The 14,315-nt window shown below is 33.0% G+C and overlaps 1 protein-coding gene across 1 annotated transcript; it reads right to left on the reverse strand.

Moving 5' to 3' along the window:
* Positions 1-6,164: 6,164 nt before the first annotated feature.
* Positions 6,165-8,816, reverse strand: LOC137813499 (rust resistance kinase Lr10-like). Its single transcript, XM_068615790.1, has 2 exons — positions 7,920-8,816; positions 6,165-7,740 (listed from the first exon to the last, which is right to left on the reverse strand). Exons 1-2 carry the CDS (start codon positions 8,677-8,679, stop codon positions 6,650-6,652), a joined length of 1,851 nt encoding a protein of 616 aa, XP_068471891.1. The 5' UTR covers positions 8,680-8,816; the 3' UTR covers positions 6,165-6,649.
* Between the last annotated feature and the right edge of the window lie 5,499 nt (positions 8,817-14,315).

Genomic DNA, 14,315 nt, shown 5'->3' on the forward strand with positions numbered 1-14,315 from the left:
ACTTTTGATTTTCTGCCAATTCTAACATCTGTTTCCCTTTGTGTCCTCCAAGACCTAGCATATTCTTGAAAACTTAGGGTAGCCAAGGAAAATCTACTAAATTCATCCAATTGGTGTTTTTCAAAAAAATTATCAACCTTTGTCTCCCATTTTAAATATGCTTCAACATTTTTATTTCCATCAAAATAGGGAATGTATACTTTAGTCTATGTAGGAAGAGCTAAACCAGTTTGCATACAATGAAGTATGGTCTTTAGTTCCAAGAACATCTGAGATGAACATCATAGGAACCAAAGGGTGTACAGATATAAGATGGATGAACAAGGGGCTATCACCAGAAACAAGGCAAGGTTGGTTGCTAAGGACTATAACTAAGAAGATGGACTATATTTTGATGAGACTTATGCACTAGTGGCACGACTATAAGCTGTCAGACTTCTCTTAGCATTTTCAAGCATAAAAGGATTTAGGTTATTCCAAATGGATGTAAAGAGTGCATTCTTAAATGGATATATCAATGAAGAAGTGTTTGTTTCTCAGCCTCCAGGATTTGAAGACTACAAACATCCAGAACACGTGTATAAGCTAAAGAAGGCACTCTATTGACTTAAGCAAGCACCCAAACAATGGTATGAGAGGCTAAGTGAATTTATGCTTTCTCAAGGTTATAACCGTGGCACCTATGATAGAACCTTGTTCATAAAGAAGAAAAGAGAAGACATTATACTTGTGCAAGTCTGTGTGGATGACATCATCTTTGGATCCACAAATAAAAAGATATGTGAAACATTTTTATATGCAATGAAAAGTGAATTTGAGATGTCAATGTTGGGAGAAATGAATTACTTCCTTGGATTGCAAGTTAAACAACTCAAGGATGGAATCTTCATAAATCAAGCAAAGTACTACAAGGAATTGCTTAGGAAGTTTGAGATGGACAAATGCAAAGCAATCAGCACTCCAATCTCAACAAGTTGTCAACTGGATCAGGATCATGCAGGAAAATCAGTGGATCAATCAAAATATAGAGGTTTAATTGGTTCTTTACTGTTTTCTGGTTATTGACCAACAAGTTTATGACATTCGTGTGTGGAAATCCTAACTGATTTGATACATTTATTGTGCAACATATTTGATTTGTTAGCAAAAACATGTTTTCAATATATTCATGCATCATTCAAAACTGCACCCTTCTGTACTACATAAAATCAAATTTGTACTGCATCTGGTTTCTTGATTTTGTTTTCAAACCTGTGAGTTATGAAATACAATTTGTTGCTCTACATAAATCTGGTTTAAAACAATTGTATCTCACACTTTCCTTCTTTGCTACAAGTTATTCAGGTTCACATTCTTTACTTTATTAGGTTTTATATTTCATCATATGAACTTTGCACTAACATTCTTTCTAGCTGGAACTATATCTCTTGAGGAACAAGTGTAGATAAAACAGATTAGCAATGACATCTTCTTCACACAGAAAGAAGAAGAAATCAAGAGAGAAACAACAACAACCAAGGTATTCTGGAAAACTGGTTTGCTGGAATTCTGAAGCTATGACAAAGTTCATACATGAGACAAGCAGAAAGAAAATCAATGTACCCAAGGTGTTGGAATTTTCATGGCTGAGTAGTGAAAATCTGATAGAAGCAAAAACCTTTCTCAAGCATCAAAAGCTGAAACACTTCCTGGAAATGACTGGAAATGTCTATCCAGACCTAGTGAAGGTGTTCTATAGCAACCTTGTTCAAGATGACAAGAATCTTGTTTCCTATGTGAAAGGAGTGAAGCTAAAAATCACAAGAGAGGTCTGGAGCAGCATTGGTGGAATTAAGTACTCAGGGTTGAAAGTGAGCAAAGGGAATATTGATGGGATTCAAAAGTTCAACATGATGCAGTTTTATAGAAGCTGTGTGAGGAATCCCACTGAACCAGTGGTCAGATTTCATGAAGGTAATTTGACTTTAATTCCAAGACTCTTAGCTCACATAATTGCATGTCAACTCACTCCTAGAGGTAGCAATCATGGTGTTCTTCATGAGGAAGACTTGATATTGCTTTACTGCATAATGAATCAACTCAAGGTAAACTGCGTGAGTACTATGGTGGAACATATGCTCAAATCAACAAGGCTCCCATATTATCGCTTTCCATATGCAATATTTGTATCCAAACTAATTGACTATTTTGAAGTGGATACTACAAATGAAAGAAATGATACTATCAAAGCATCAAGTGAGATAGACAAATCTACTCTCATGAAAATGGATTTTCATAAGGAGGAAGACAATTGGGTTTTTAGAAGGAATGTTGCTCACGGAGTTGAGCATGAAGCCTCCAATCATGGAGATGCAGAGGAAGATAATGTTGGAGTGCCTATGGAAGATGAAACTGTGCAGGCTGCAGAAGCATCATGCTATATGATGCATCATTCATCATCACACAGGGTGGAATCACCAACTCAACCATCTATGCATCACATGGAGGAATCACCAGTCCGTTCATGAATGAATGAAGATGTTGCTGCCACAAACTACAATGCACTGGTTGCAAACCAAGCACCTGAGTATAGAGGTGAACCTTTATCAATGTTTGAAAGACATGTTCTGGACAGGCTTGATACTCTCACAGATGATCAAAAGACCTATTTTGAAATTACTCAAGCTAGGTTTCAACACCTAGATTATCAAATTGAAGGAGTCCAGGAGCAGCTAGTTGAAATTTACTACAAGCACAAGTGATCCTTTTCAAATCTTTCACTTTTATGTCTTGTTGAACAATTTGCTTTTTAATTTTCTGCACTGGTTGTGTTTTGATTTCTGAATTGTAATAGCACTTCATGGGTTTTTATTTTGAACTGTCATGTATGGCTATGGTGTGTTTTTTTTTTTATTCTATGCTTCCATTCTGTCTGATGAATCCAAAGGGGGAGAAGAATAGCTCAATACAGGTTGTTTTTAGTTGAAGAATAGCTCATGTAAGTTGCTGATCTTGTTCAGGTATTAAATTGCAGGGAGGTATAACACTTCTCATATCTGTTATGCTATGTTTTACCTTTAAAAGTTTTCTGTGTATATTCTGGAATCTAGTGCAGTACAGGTATTGACCATGACCATCCTTCAAAGCTATGCAAAGCAATATGGATTTGTCTCCATCAAACAGGGGGAGATTGTTGAAGATGGATGAAGTTTCTTCTCTGTCAAGTCTTAGTGTGTGTTTGACGAAGAAAATAGCTAGTTTGCTTTGAAGGTTGTAATGTGTAATTAGGTTATCTTGTATATAGGTTAGAGTGAGTTTAAGGTTGCCTTTTGCTTCATGACCTACCCTATATGCCTAATCAAGGTGGTAAGATCAAGCACTAGAAGTCATTCAATGTTTTCCAAAAATCTCTTTAAAGTTTCCTAAAAAAATCAAGTTACTGCACAAAAATAAATCTGTTTATTTGTAAAAAAATAGATTTATTTTTGAAGTGTAGAAATGTTTTTCAAAATTCTGTTAAAGCACCAAAGTTTGTTTAAGCAATTATTTCAGTTAAGATGAGCTAGCAGTCCTTCAGAAAAACAATTTGTTTGTTTGGGATTTAACCTGTTCTTTTTATAACAGCTTTTCAACTGTTTTTTGAAAAGTTGTTAGAAACTGATTTCTATATAAAGAAAGGAATTTCTCACATGAAAGTTTGTTGTGCAATCACGGTTTAAAAAGAGATCAAACGTTTTTTTTTTTTTGTGAGAAGAAGGATTTGAATGAGTTTTTGAAAGGTTTTCAAAAAGAACTTCAAGAGTGCTTGTTCTTAGTGTGCCTTGATCTTGGTGAAGGTGCTAGTGCAATTGTGCTGCAATTTGGGCTATTGGTTTTTAGTTTTTGCATCTTCTTTCAGGCGTTATCCTTCCTTAATTCATTCTTGTATAAAGGTGTTTGTGTAAGTCACTTCTTGATATATGGTTTCTTGAAGTGCAAGTAGTACTGAAATAGAGCTTTTCAGCTTTGGTTACCTAATTCTTGTAGGGTTCAAGAACTGCAAGGTGTTGTATTTGTTTGGAACTGTTTTTAGTGAATTTCACCTTGGAGTGAGGTGAAACTGGATGTAGCTCGTTATGAGTGAACCAATATAGATTGTGCTTGCATCATTCTTCTCATCCCTACACTCTTTTCTGATTAATTGGATAATTTGTCCGAAAATAAATTTGTTCGTTTAAAATTGAATCTGTTATTTCTGGGCTTGCTCATATTGTTCTAGAAAATTCTTTTAATTACAAATAAAGCTTTCTGAATCTGAGTGTTGATTGATTTAAGGACAAACAGTTTCTTTATAATATCTTTGTTAAAGATTCACTTTCTTTAAAAGAATTGTATAAAAAAGAACTTGTGCTTGATCTATTGGTGTAAATCTTGTTTTTATAGCTACTGTAAAAATAACTCATTTGTTATGAAGATTTCTCTGTTTGATCACAATACTAATCAGAACAAGTTCAGGTTTTGTTAAAGTGTATTGAAAAATAAATTTATTCTTTTCAAGATCATTTTGTTCCTTTTCTTATGAAATACTGTAAATCAGTTTGTGTTTGCAAAAATTTTATAACTTCAATTCACCCCTCCCCTCTTGACTACAAGATACTAAAAGATCCATTTTACATCCTTTAAGTAAGAGTCTTTTAGATATTATTAGAATCTTGCACGTAGACAAATGTTATGCATAATAGCACATTCCAAAAAGGTTTTGATTTTGTAAAGCCATTTCAAAAAATTAGGATCTTTGTTTTGAATATTTCTCATAAAATAGCTCTGAGGCCAATTGTTATAAAAAGATGGATGACTTGTTTTAACTCAAGAGAGAGTGAATTGAGTTTCAAATATTTTTAAAAAATAATCCCCTTTCTTTAAGTTCTTTAATGTAATTATTTTCAAACTAAAAATATGAATGCAATTATAATGGAAGCAAAATTAGAAGAAATTGGATTGTAGCACAAATATAATATGAAAAGGAAAGAAAGATTGCATAAAGAATTTTATATTGGTTCGTATCAACAAGATTGTGCATCCAGTCTAAACAATTGAACCTAATATTGTTGATTCCACTAGTTTAAAAAAGTTATTACAAACAAATCAAACAGTTACAAGAGGATATCAACAACAGTCCTTGATCCAAGAAGATATTAGCTTTATATCAGATTTTATAACCCAATAGAATATATAGTTTATTAATTCTTGATCACCAAGAACCAGAACAATGGAACAATTCAGTTAAAAAAACAAAAGAAAACAGAAAAAGTTATTACCACGCTTTCCATGGTAGAAGCACACAATGATGAACACTTGTACACCCTTGATTTTGAAATCTTAAGAGCTAAAAATGTAAAAGAAATTTTAAAAAAGGTGAGATTATCTCACTTTAAATTGTAAATGTGTTATATGAAATATTTATCATGTACTCTATTTATAGTTTCAAAATCATAGTTTAAAAACTAATACTAAGGTTTTTAATCAATTATATTAGCTTTTAATCCTCTATTCGATTTAAAAAAAGTTAGAACTTTTTTCTGTTTTAATTGGTTAAAATACTTGTTCATTGTTAAAATAGATGGAGAAGGAGAGGGTAAAGCTATGAGTTTAATGAAAATCATAAAATAAAATAAAAAAGAGGTTATTTTTTTAGAATATTGCTTAATGAACATGTATATTTGCTTGTAAGATAAGTGTTATTAACAACATTGTTTTAAGTGACCCGTGTAATTAATCGTGTAAAAAATATTTATCGATATTTGTGTATTATTCTAAAAAAATTTATATTAATGGATATATGACTAATGAAGTACATTTATCTATGTCTTTGTTAAATAACTTCATTTTGAGGTTGTTCATGTCTTTTAGTTATCTATAGTTCCTTTACTTTAGATTTACTTGGTTAAAAATTTGAGTTTATTTTCATCAAGTATACTTTTCTTTATTCTATTTTATATAAAAAAAAATGCATTCACAATGAATATGATACTCTAACAAAATGTTACGACATGTTAAACTAAAAAAAAAAATATAAGAGAATTAGGTTAAATTTATGAAAAAAAATATAAATAACAAAAATTTCAAAAAGTCAAATCTATCTATTCATTAAGAAAGTTGTCCCTTAGTAACATAATACATATATAATATGAAAGCTTTTAGAAAAAAAAAAAAACAATCGAATATAAGAGTAAAGAATTTCACCATAAGAAAATCATACTTGGTATTAATAGCCAAATTAGCTTTAAAATCTAAAATTTCACTTATAGACTTCCATTTACTCTATATACTTCTAATCTTTCAAGAGACCTCAAAGTTGGTATAAAAAGCTTGAGCCACAGTAGTGAGTGATATTCCAACCTTAATGAATTACATACTTTCAAATGTACAAATTCAATAGCAATCATAATCATGTAAAACTTAGCAAAAATTACATTAGCAATAGTGTTAAAAATAGTAAAACTACCAGTAAACCCATAAGTTAAACCTCTAAAATTACCAACACTAATAGAAAAACCTCGACAACCCCTAGAGAAGTAACAAACTAGCTATAGAAAGGATTTCAATTTTATTAATTTTTTCTATTTTATATAACTAGCTTCTTGGTTGTCTCATAAATTTGAGTTTTTATTTTGTAATTAGATTTGTTCCATCATTCTTGAATCACTTCCAACTGCAAAGGTCGTCTTGTGGAACTGAGTCCCTTAGCTGTAGTGGAAGTTGTTGAGTGAAATGGATTAGGAGGCACACCAAGCTGGTTTTCCTCTTCAGTTTGTAGCATGTGTATCACAGATTTTATGGATGGACGGTTCACTGGCTCCCACTGAATGCACCAAAGCCCAATAATTGCTAGTTTCTTTGCAATCTTAACATCACCTTCATCCTCAACATGGATATGTACATCTCCATCAACCAGGTTATGGATCCAATCCGGGTATAGAACATGTAAATTTTGTGGAGAAGACATGTCCACATTCTTTCTCCCACCAACCATTTCTAACAACAGCATTCCATAACTGTAAATATCGGACTTGTAAGACACGTTCCCAAAGTTTCTGGAGAAGACTTCAGGTGCAATGTATCCCAAAGTTCCTCTAGCAGCTGTCATGGACACCAAACTGGGATTCTTGGAACACAATTTGGCTAAGCCAAAATCAGAGATTTTTGGAGTGAAGTTGTCATCAAGTAACACGTTGTGAGGATTTATGTCAAAGTGAATAATGGGCTGATTGCAACCTTGATGAAGATACTGAATCCCTTTAGCTATACCAAGAGCAACGTGTTGAAGCTTCTCCCATCCAAGGAAATGGTCCTTGTCTTCTGGTAGAAATATGAAGCTTTGTAAGGAACCATTTGGAAAGAAATTGTAGACAAGAGCACGATGGAGTCCATCTGCACAGAAGCCAAGCAAACGCACCACGTTGATGTGATGGATTTTGCCCATAATTCCCACTTCATTGATGAACTCATTCCCATCTCCCTCCGTACTGTTGAGGATCTTCACAGCCACCGGAATCTCACTCGAAAGTTTTCCTCTGAACACAGCCCCATGAGCTCCTTCTCCTAGCTTTTCTTTGAAGCCATTGGTGATTCTTTTAAGGTCAGCGTAGGTGAATCTTGCAGGCTTTTCTGCCCTGTAGTCCTCTAAAAACTTGTCCACTCTTGCTTGGTCTTCTTGCTTTTTCCTAAAATAAAGGATGCTCTTGAAGACAGCAATGACCAGCAGCCCCAAAAGGATCGAACCTAGAATAGCGGTTGGAGACTTCATTAAAAAAAGAAAGATTTATGTACTTGTTTCAGTCTTTACACTTAAACATTGCTTGTTTCAGTTTTTATGCCATTCAATTGTTGACATCCTAAATTGTAGGAATAAGAAGTTGAACTATATTAAAAAGCGAATGTGTAAGAGTCTCTGATATTACCTGTAGAAGCAAAAATAAAAGATTTAGGAACGTGAATTCTCTTCGGTTTGCATTCAAAACAATCGATGTCTCCTGTGGTGTTGTTGGTCTTCCATGTACATCTCTTGCCTTTTCTTTTGCACTCAGCACAATTTGGTTTGGACCATCTCAAAACCAATTCATTCCAGTGGATGGATGCGAATGGCGCAGTGAGGTCGAACATCTTGGTACAGGATGTTAGATCCAATTGGAGGACACTTTCAAAAGAATTAGAAACGTAAATCGGACAGGAGACCATGTCTTGTGAATCTGAGCCATCCTCGTAGTAGTTTCTGAGGTGTGAATGCTCAGCTGAAGTGCAGTTGAAGAAGCTCAAGTTATTGTGTGGTCCATCATGTAGTGATTCAAATTGGTAAGTTCGAATAAAATTGATGGTTTGGTTAAACTTGTTGGAAAAGCAGTTTTCGGGGTCCGTTAAGCCAATTTCCTGATATCGGTAGTTTATGTAAGTGACTAGGAGTTTCATAGTAGGAAGCGCAAGCATGGTCTTATTATTTTCAGTGCAAGAAAGACAAATACGGGGATAACCGCATGGCTCGCCCATCTCCTTGATGAGTTGGAAGGGAAATCTGATAGGGGGTTGGTTCGGCCCACAAGACAATTCCTCATCGCACTCGTTATGAGCGCTGCTGCCAGTTGTGATAAGAAGAAGCATTAGCAGTAGCAACAGCAATAGCGTCATCAGTGCAGAATCATGTTGGAAGAGCAACACACTTGCCATTTTGATTTCTTACGGGAAACAGCTGTTAGCCGAGCTTCCTCTTTTAGTTTATGCTAACACTTCTAATCTGTATTTGTTTTTTACATTTGCAATCAGTTGCAGAAACCACAGAAAAGATAAAAAAGAAGACCTACGATTTCTCATTAGTCAAAGTCTTTCTCATAAAAAATAAAAATAAAAATTAGTCAAAGTCTGTGTTTTAAAATAGTTCTTTTAATGGAAAAGTGAAGTCCCTTAATTTGGTTCGTACGTCTCACATTTAGTTGTATGAATGTCAAGGAAGGTGCATATTAAGTGCCAAGAATTGACTCCCCCAAACAACAATAATGCACTGAGAGTCACTCTTGTATGCAAGACCACCTTATCAAATTCTTGGAAATTCACTGCCACAAAAGTCCTATATCTTCAATGCGTAATAATGCAGAAAAGTCAAGCCAAAGACTAATGAGCAGTGCATGTGACAACAACAAAAGTTTGTTCCAATAAACACATAAAGACTACTAAGTACTCTCTCTTTACTTTCAATTAAAAAAAAAAAACTAATGAACTTAAATATAAGCAAATTTCAACATCGTAAACCATACTTATCTTTAAACATAAGCGCATCTTCCAATAAATATAATTGGGATGATTTAGTCAAAGTATCGTTGAAAATGAAACTATTAAATAAACTTCACTACTTAAAAGTGACATTAATGTGAAAAAAAAACTTTGTGGTCCATTCATAAAAAGTAGTTGTTAAAATTTCGAATTTAAAGAAAAAAAATAGTCAAGAAACTCGATACATCGAAAAGGAGTGGGTAAAGAGCTATGAGTATGAGGAAAATCATAAAAGAATAGAAGAAAATGTTTTTCTTTTGACAAAATTACTTAATGGACTTGTATTTTTTGCTTGTAAGATAAGTGGGACATTAATAACATTATTTTATGTGCCACGTGTAATTAGTAGCGTAAAACATATTTGTTGAATAAAGGTCTTTGAATAGGATATTTTTGAAATTTGTGACACCCATGTTTATAATGAAGTACATTTTGGTGTCTCTCTTTATCAACTTTCCTTTTAGTTTAGTTTAAGTTTTTCTCTGTTAATTCCTTTGAATTTAATTTTTGCAAACGTATTCTCTTCGCAGAATACTTAACGCATAGCTACAACATTCCACTGGTTCATATACACAACGTTTAGTATTCATCGTTTACGGATAAAATTATTAAGGTATCTAATCTCATTCGTTTCCTAAGCATTCGTCTATCTGTGTCAATGTCGGTATAGTAAAGTACTTTCGTCGTTGTTGTTTAATTTTTCTTAAAAAAAATTTTATTTTATATAAAATAATATGTCTTTATTATGAATGTTATATTCCCACTTTGACATATCAACACTCGTCAATCGTTTAGAGCATATTAAACCAAGAAAAGAGTAATTACAAATATATTTATCTTCTTCACAATATATATATATATATATATATATATATATTCTTTATACAAGTTGAGAAGAAAAGAGCATCATTACAAATATTTTTGGAAGTTGTTCTAAGAATTTGAATCCTTAATTTTCTTAGTCTTACGCACTGAATGCTTTTCATGAAACGTTAAAAACATGTGTCTTCTTTACGCAAATTCTCTTACGCACTATATGACTTATCAAGTGTAGGCAGATTGTGTTACGTATATGACCTAAGATAACTTGCTATTCACAGGACTTTCATTTCATCTTTTCAGAAATTTTTTTTGCGTGAAGTAGCTTTATGCATGTTTCTTAAGAGATTTTGAGCAAGATACACTTGAGAGAAATGAAGAAACAAACATTATTTGCACACAAAATAAGCCTTTATAAGTCTTCAATATGTACTATGAGTGCTTAGGCTTCATATAACCTTTATTTGTTCAAATAAAAACTTATAAGACGAAATAATGGAGGACCACCCTAGCTAAAGCCACTTTTTCTTTCAACTAAGAGCAAAGGATCATTTTGGAAGAATACAAGAAGTAATATATGTCTTAGTCTTGTATAAATTTGTAAATAATATAATAATATTTTCTGGCTTTGTATTTCTAAGCCAATTATAGAATAAGAATATCTTTCTCTCCAAAAAAGACTAGGCATCTTCAATCACTCCTTGTCATGTGTCAACACAAGAGTGGAGAGTTCCTTATGTTTAGGATTGTAACATGACAAGCTAGGAATGAAAAGTATTTTGAGAACTCAGTAGTCTCTTTAGGAGTCTCCTTAGGTTATAAATAAGAGACTCCTCTCTTGTAATTTTCAGAATTGATTGATATATGAAATTTTGTTTCTAGAATTCTCAGTGCATTCTATCAAAGTCTCTCTCTATAATGTTTCTTGCATTATTAGAAACTCAAGGAAGTTGGTCCAACCTCTTCCTTGGTCCTTTCACCTTGTAAACTCACACCTAAACCCATAAACTTGCATAGTTATTCGATGTTTCTTCCACAAATCTACAAGTCTTTCGTTGCCTTCTATCAATTACATCCAATACTCAAGAAGAATTGCATCACAAAGTGTACAATCAAAGTGTTTGTGTTGTTTGATCAGATGAAGCAAGCATAGCTGCATCTCTTCGATGAGACAAAACACATAACAAAAAATGTTTGTGAATGAAAGAACTTATACTGATAAACTATGTTTTATACTTTGTTGTTTAAGTACAAAATGAAAAACTCATTTAAAGGGTTGGTTGAACTTTGAGGTATCAAATATTTATTATAATCATTATGCTATTTTTTTTTATCGAGTTATTTCTTTATTTGGTATAGTTCACAATTCAACAATGAAATAACTAATATTTTATTACATAATTTATTACACATAACTAATATTTTATTACACAGAATAAAAGTTGTAAAAAAATAGATGTAACCCTTAAAATTGAGAAATAAAAAATTCTAAAAACAAAGAAAACTTAAATCTAATTAATCAACTAGCTTTAAAAAAATGACTTGACTAAATAAAGAAAATATATCAAATTTTAAAATAATAAAAATGATAAATTTTTGAATAAAAATATTAATGACTTTTTAAAAGTTTAAAATTATAATTATATAAAATATACTTTTACTGTAAATATATAAATTTTCTTTTACTGGTTTATACACTGTTCGTATGTCTGTGAAATTTGCCAATAAATATCCGCTTTAATTCTTTTGGCAGTAAAAGTTTAAACAGAAAAAAGTTTGGGCGTGAGCATGTGGAGAGAGAGAGCTTTGATAGTCTTGCTGTTTCTGCTCCACCTAATTCATGGAGAAAATGCTTGCCCCCCTTCTTCCTGTGGAAAAATCAGTAACATATCTCATCCATTCCGATTGAAAGAAGACCCAAAAGGGTGTGGTCTCAGCAGCTATGAGCTATCTTGTGAAAACAATATAGCGCTCTTCTCTTTGTACTCGGGAACATTTCATGTGCAGGCCATCAACTACAATAATTTCACAATCCGAGTGGTGGATCCTGGACTTCAACAAACAAACTGCTCTTCTCTTCCTCGCTATTTCTTCTCTCCATCCAATTTCACTCATTCTGATTACCAGCCGTATCTCCTCCCGTATAATCCCCCCAAGGATGATAAATAAAGTAAAAATTATTAAACAATTTCTGTAATTATCTATTATAATAATAAAAATAGTAATGATATAATATTTAATAATCAATAAAGGATTCTCTTGTATTCAACTTTTTTATATATTTTATTATAATTTTTCCTTGATGTTTTGGAGGCTGTTCTTTATTATTAATTATCATAATTACTAAATTTTTAATTCTCTAAGTTTTGAATTTACGTTTATGTAATTGATTTTGGTATCCCCTGATATAATAACGTTTTGATAACTATTTCTTCGTGATTAAGGTTAAGTGTTTTGCATAGTTATTGTAAACTTGCGATCTTTAGCAAGATTTAAAGATTTACTAAATTCTTTTTCACATGCCAATGCTTATTGTATTTATTGCTATAGTCATAGTGATCTCATTCTTTTGATTCAAAACTTCACAATTTAAAACAATAATATTTGTCCACTCTATAATTTGTAAATCTTTCTAATTATTTTTTTTATGTTAAAAGAAATTGATATTTTTTCTTTCATTAATCACTGACTAAAGGTAAATTGTATTTATCTCCATTATCTTCTTTAATAAATACCAATATTTATTCAAGTAACTCCATATATAAATAAGAGATATTTACTGATTATCACTAAAACCGTCTTTTATATATTAAAAAAAACTATATTTTAACATCTTAGATTTCAGTTCCATATTATCGATAAAACATCACTTCATTAATTAAATATTTTTAATAAAAGTTAATTTATCATATGCATGAACTCATGTATATATAACATTTTTTGGTTTCAAAAAGAAATAAAAGCATTTAGATAGATTATGAACATAACTTTTGTGAAATTATGTAATATGTAAATAGTCTTGCTTGTTGCGTTGTGCTTGATACTCTGTTTCTTTTTGTATGAATAGCTGGGTGGCTGTACTATCCTTAGGGGTGGCAATGCGGGCTGGCCCGCCCCGCATAGGTCCGACCCGCACTTGGCTCGCAAAAAGCGGGTCGGGTTGGCCCGCCCCGCATAAAATTTGCGGGCTGATTTTTCTAACCCGCCCCGCATAAGGGTTGGCCCGCGGGCCTGCAGGTCAGCCCGCATAAGAAATATTAATTAAAAAAATAATTTTTTAAATACAAATTTTGAATTTTTTTTATTTAGATATATTAGGTAAATGGTTTCATAATATTAATTTCATGAAACATGCGTAATAACATGTTATTAAAAATTTCGGAATGTAAAATATGAGACTACATGAAGAAAATATAGGGGTGTAGAAAAAAAATTATACATTTTAAAGTTATGCGGGTTATGCGGGCCAACCCGCCCCGCACTTGGCCCGCGCGGGCTGCGGGTTATGCGGGGCGGGCCTAAGCGGGCCAGCGGGTTGAAATAAGCAACCCGCCCCGCGTTTTTTGCAGCGGGCCGCGGGCCGGCCCGCACGGCCCGCCCCACTTTGTCACCCCTAACTATCCTATTGGTAAGAATTCTACTTCTTTGGATTACCTATGTTTGAATTGGTAAGTAATACCAAAAACTAATTTTGATTCTACATAATTATCATGTTACCTATTATTCATTTTTTCATGTTTAAATATAGTTTTAATCTCTTAATTTAAATTTGATTTTCTTTTTATTGTTCTTTCAAATTAAAATTGTTTCCCCTTCCATTTTAAAATGATTTTTGTTTTCGAACGGGTTTGGGACCTAGAGAACGATTGTTCCTGCCTCCACCTTCGGTCAGTCGCAGATGCTCCAAACTTTGCTACGCGTTCCTCCTCTCGATCGTCTGACTCCACAGGTGGGGATGGTACCTGCAGAAGGCACTCTAACGCTCAAGTCAATTGGGGTGTTAGCACTCGGGTGTCAGAGTACTGTAGATAATGACGTACCTTTCTCCTTGAAATAAGTGCTATTTATAGTACCTTAATGGGCCTTCCTGGTGGACCGGATTAGGAAATAGGTTCCTGTTTAGGGTTGCATTAAACAACCCTTAACTATGGATTAACCCTGTTGACTTAGTCAACCTTTGGCTTATTGCCAAAGGTCGGTCGGCCACGTTGCGTCAT

Source organism: Phaseolus vulgaris, chromosome 1, assembly GCF_000499845.2.
Source record: "Phaseolus vulgaris cultivar G19833 chromosome 1, P. vulgaris v2.0, whole genome shotgun sequence".
Lineage (NCBI taxonomy): Eukaryota > Viridiplantae > Streptophyta > Magnoliopsida > Fabales > Fabaceae > Phaseolus > Phaseolus vulgaris.

Bases quoted from the DNA above. Each gene is read 5' to 3' on its own strand.
- LOC137813499 (XM_068615790.1), bottom strand. From the start codon at position 8,679: ATGGCAAGTGTGTTGCTCTTCCAACATGATTCTGCACTGATGACGCTA. The intron at 7,741-7,919 runs GTAATATCAGAG...CCGCTATTCTAG, and splicing joins TTTTATTTTTGCTTCTACAG to GTTCGATCCTTTTGGGGCTG.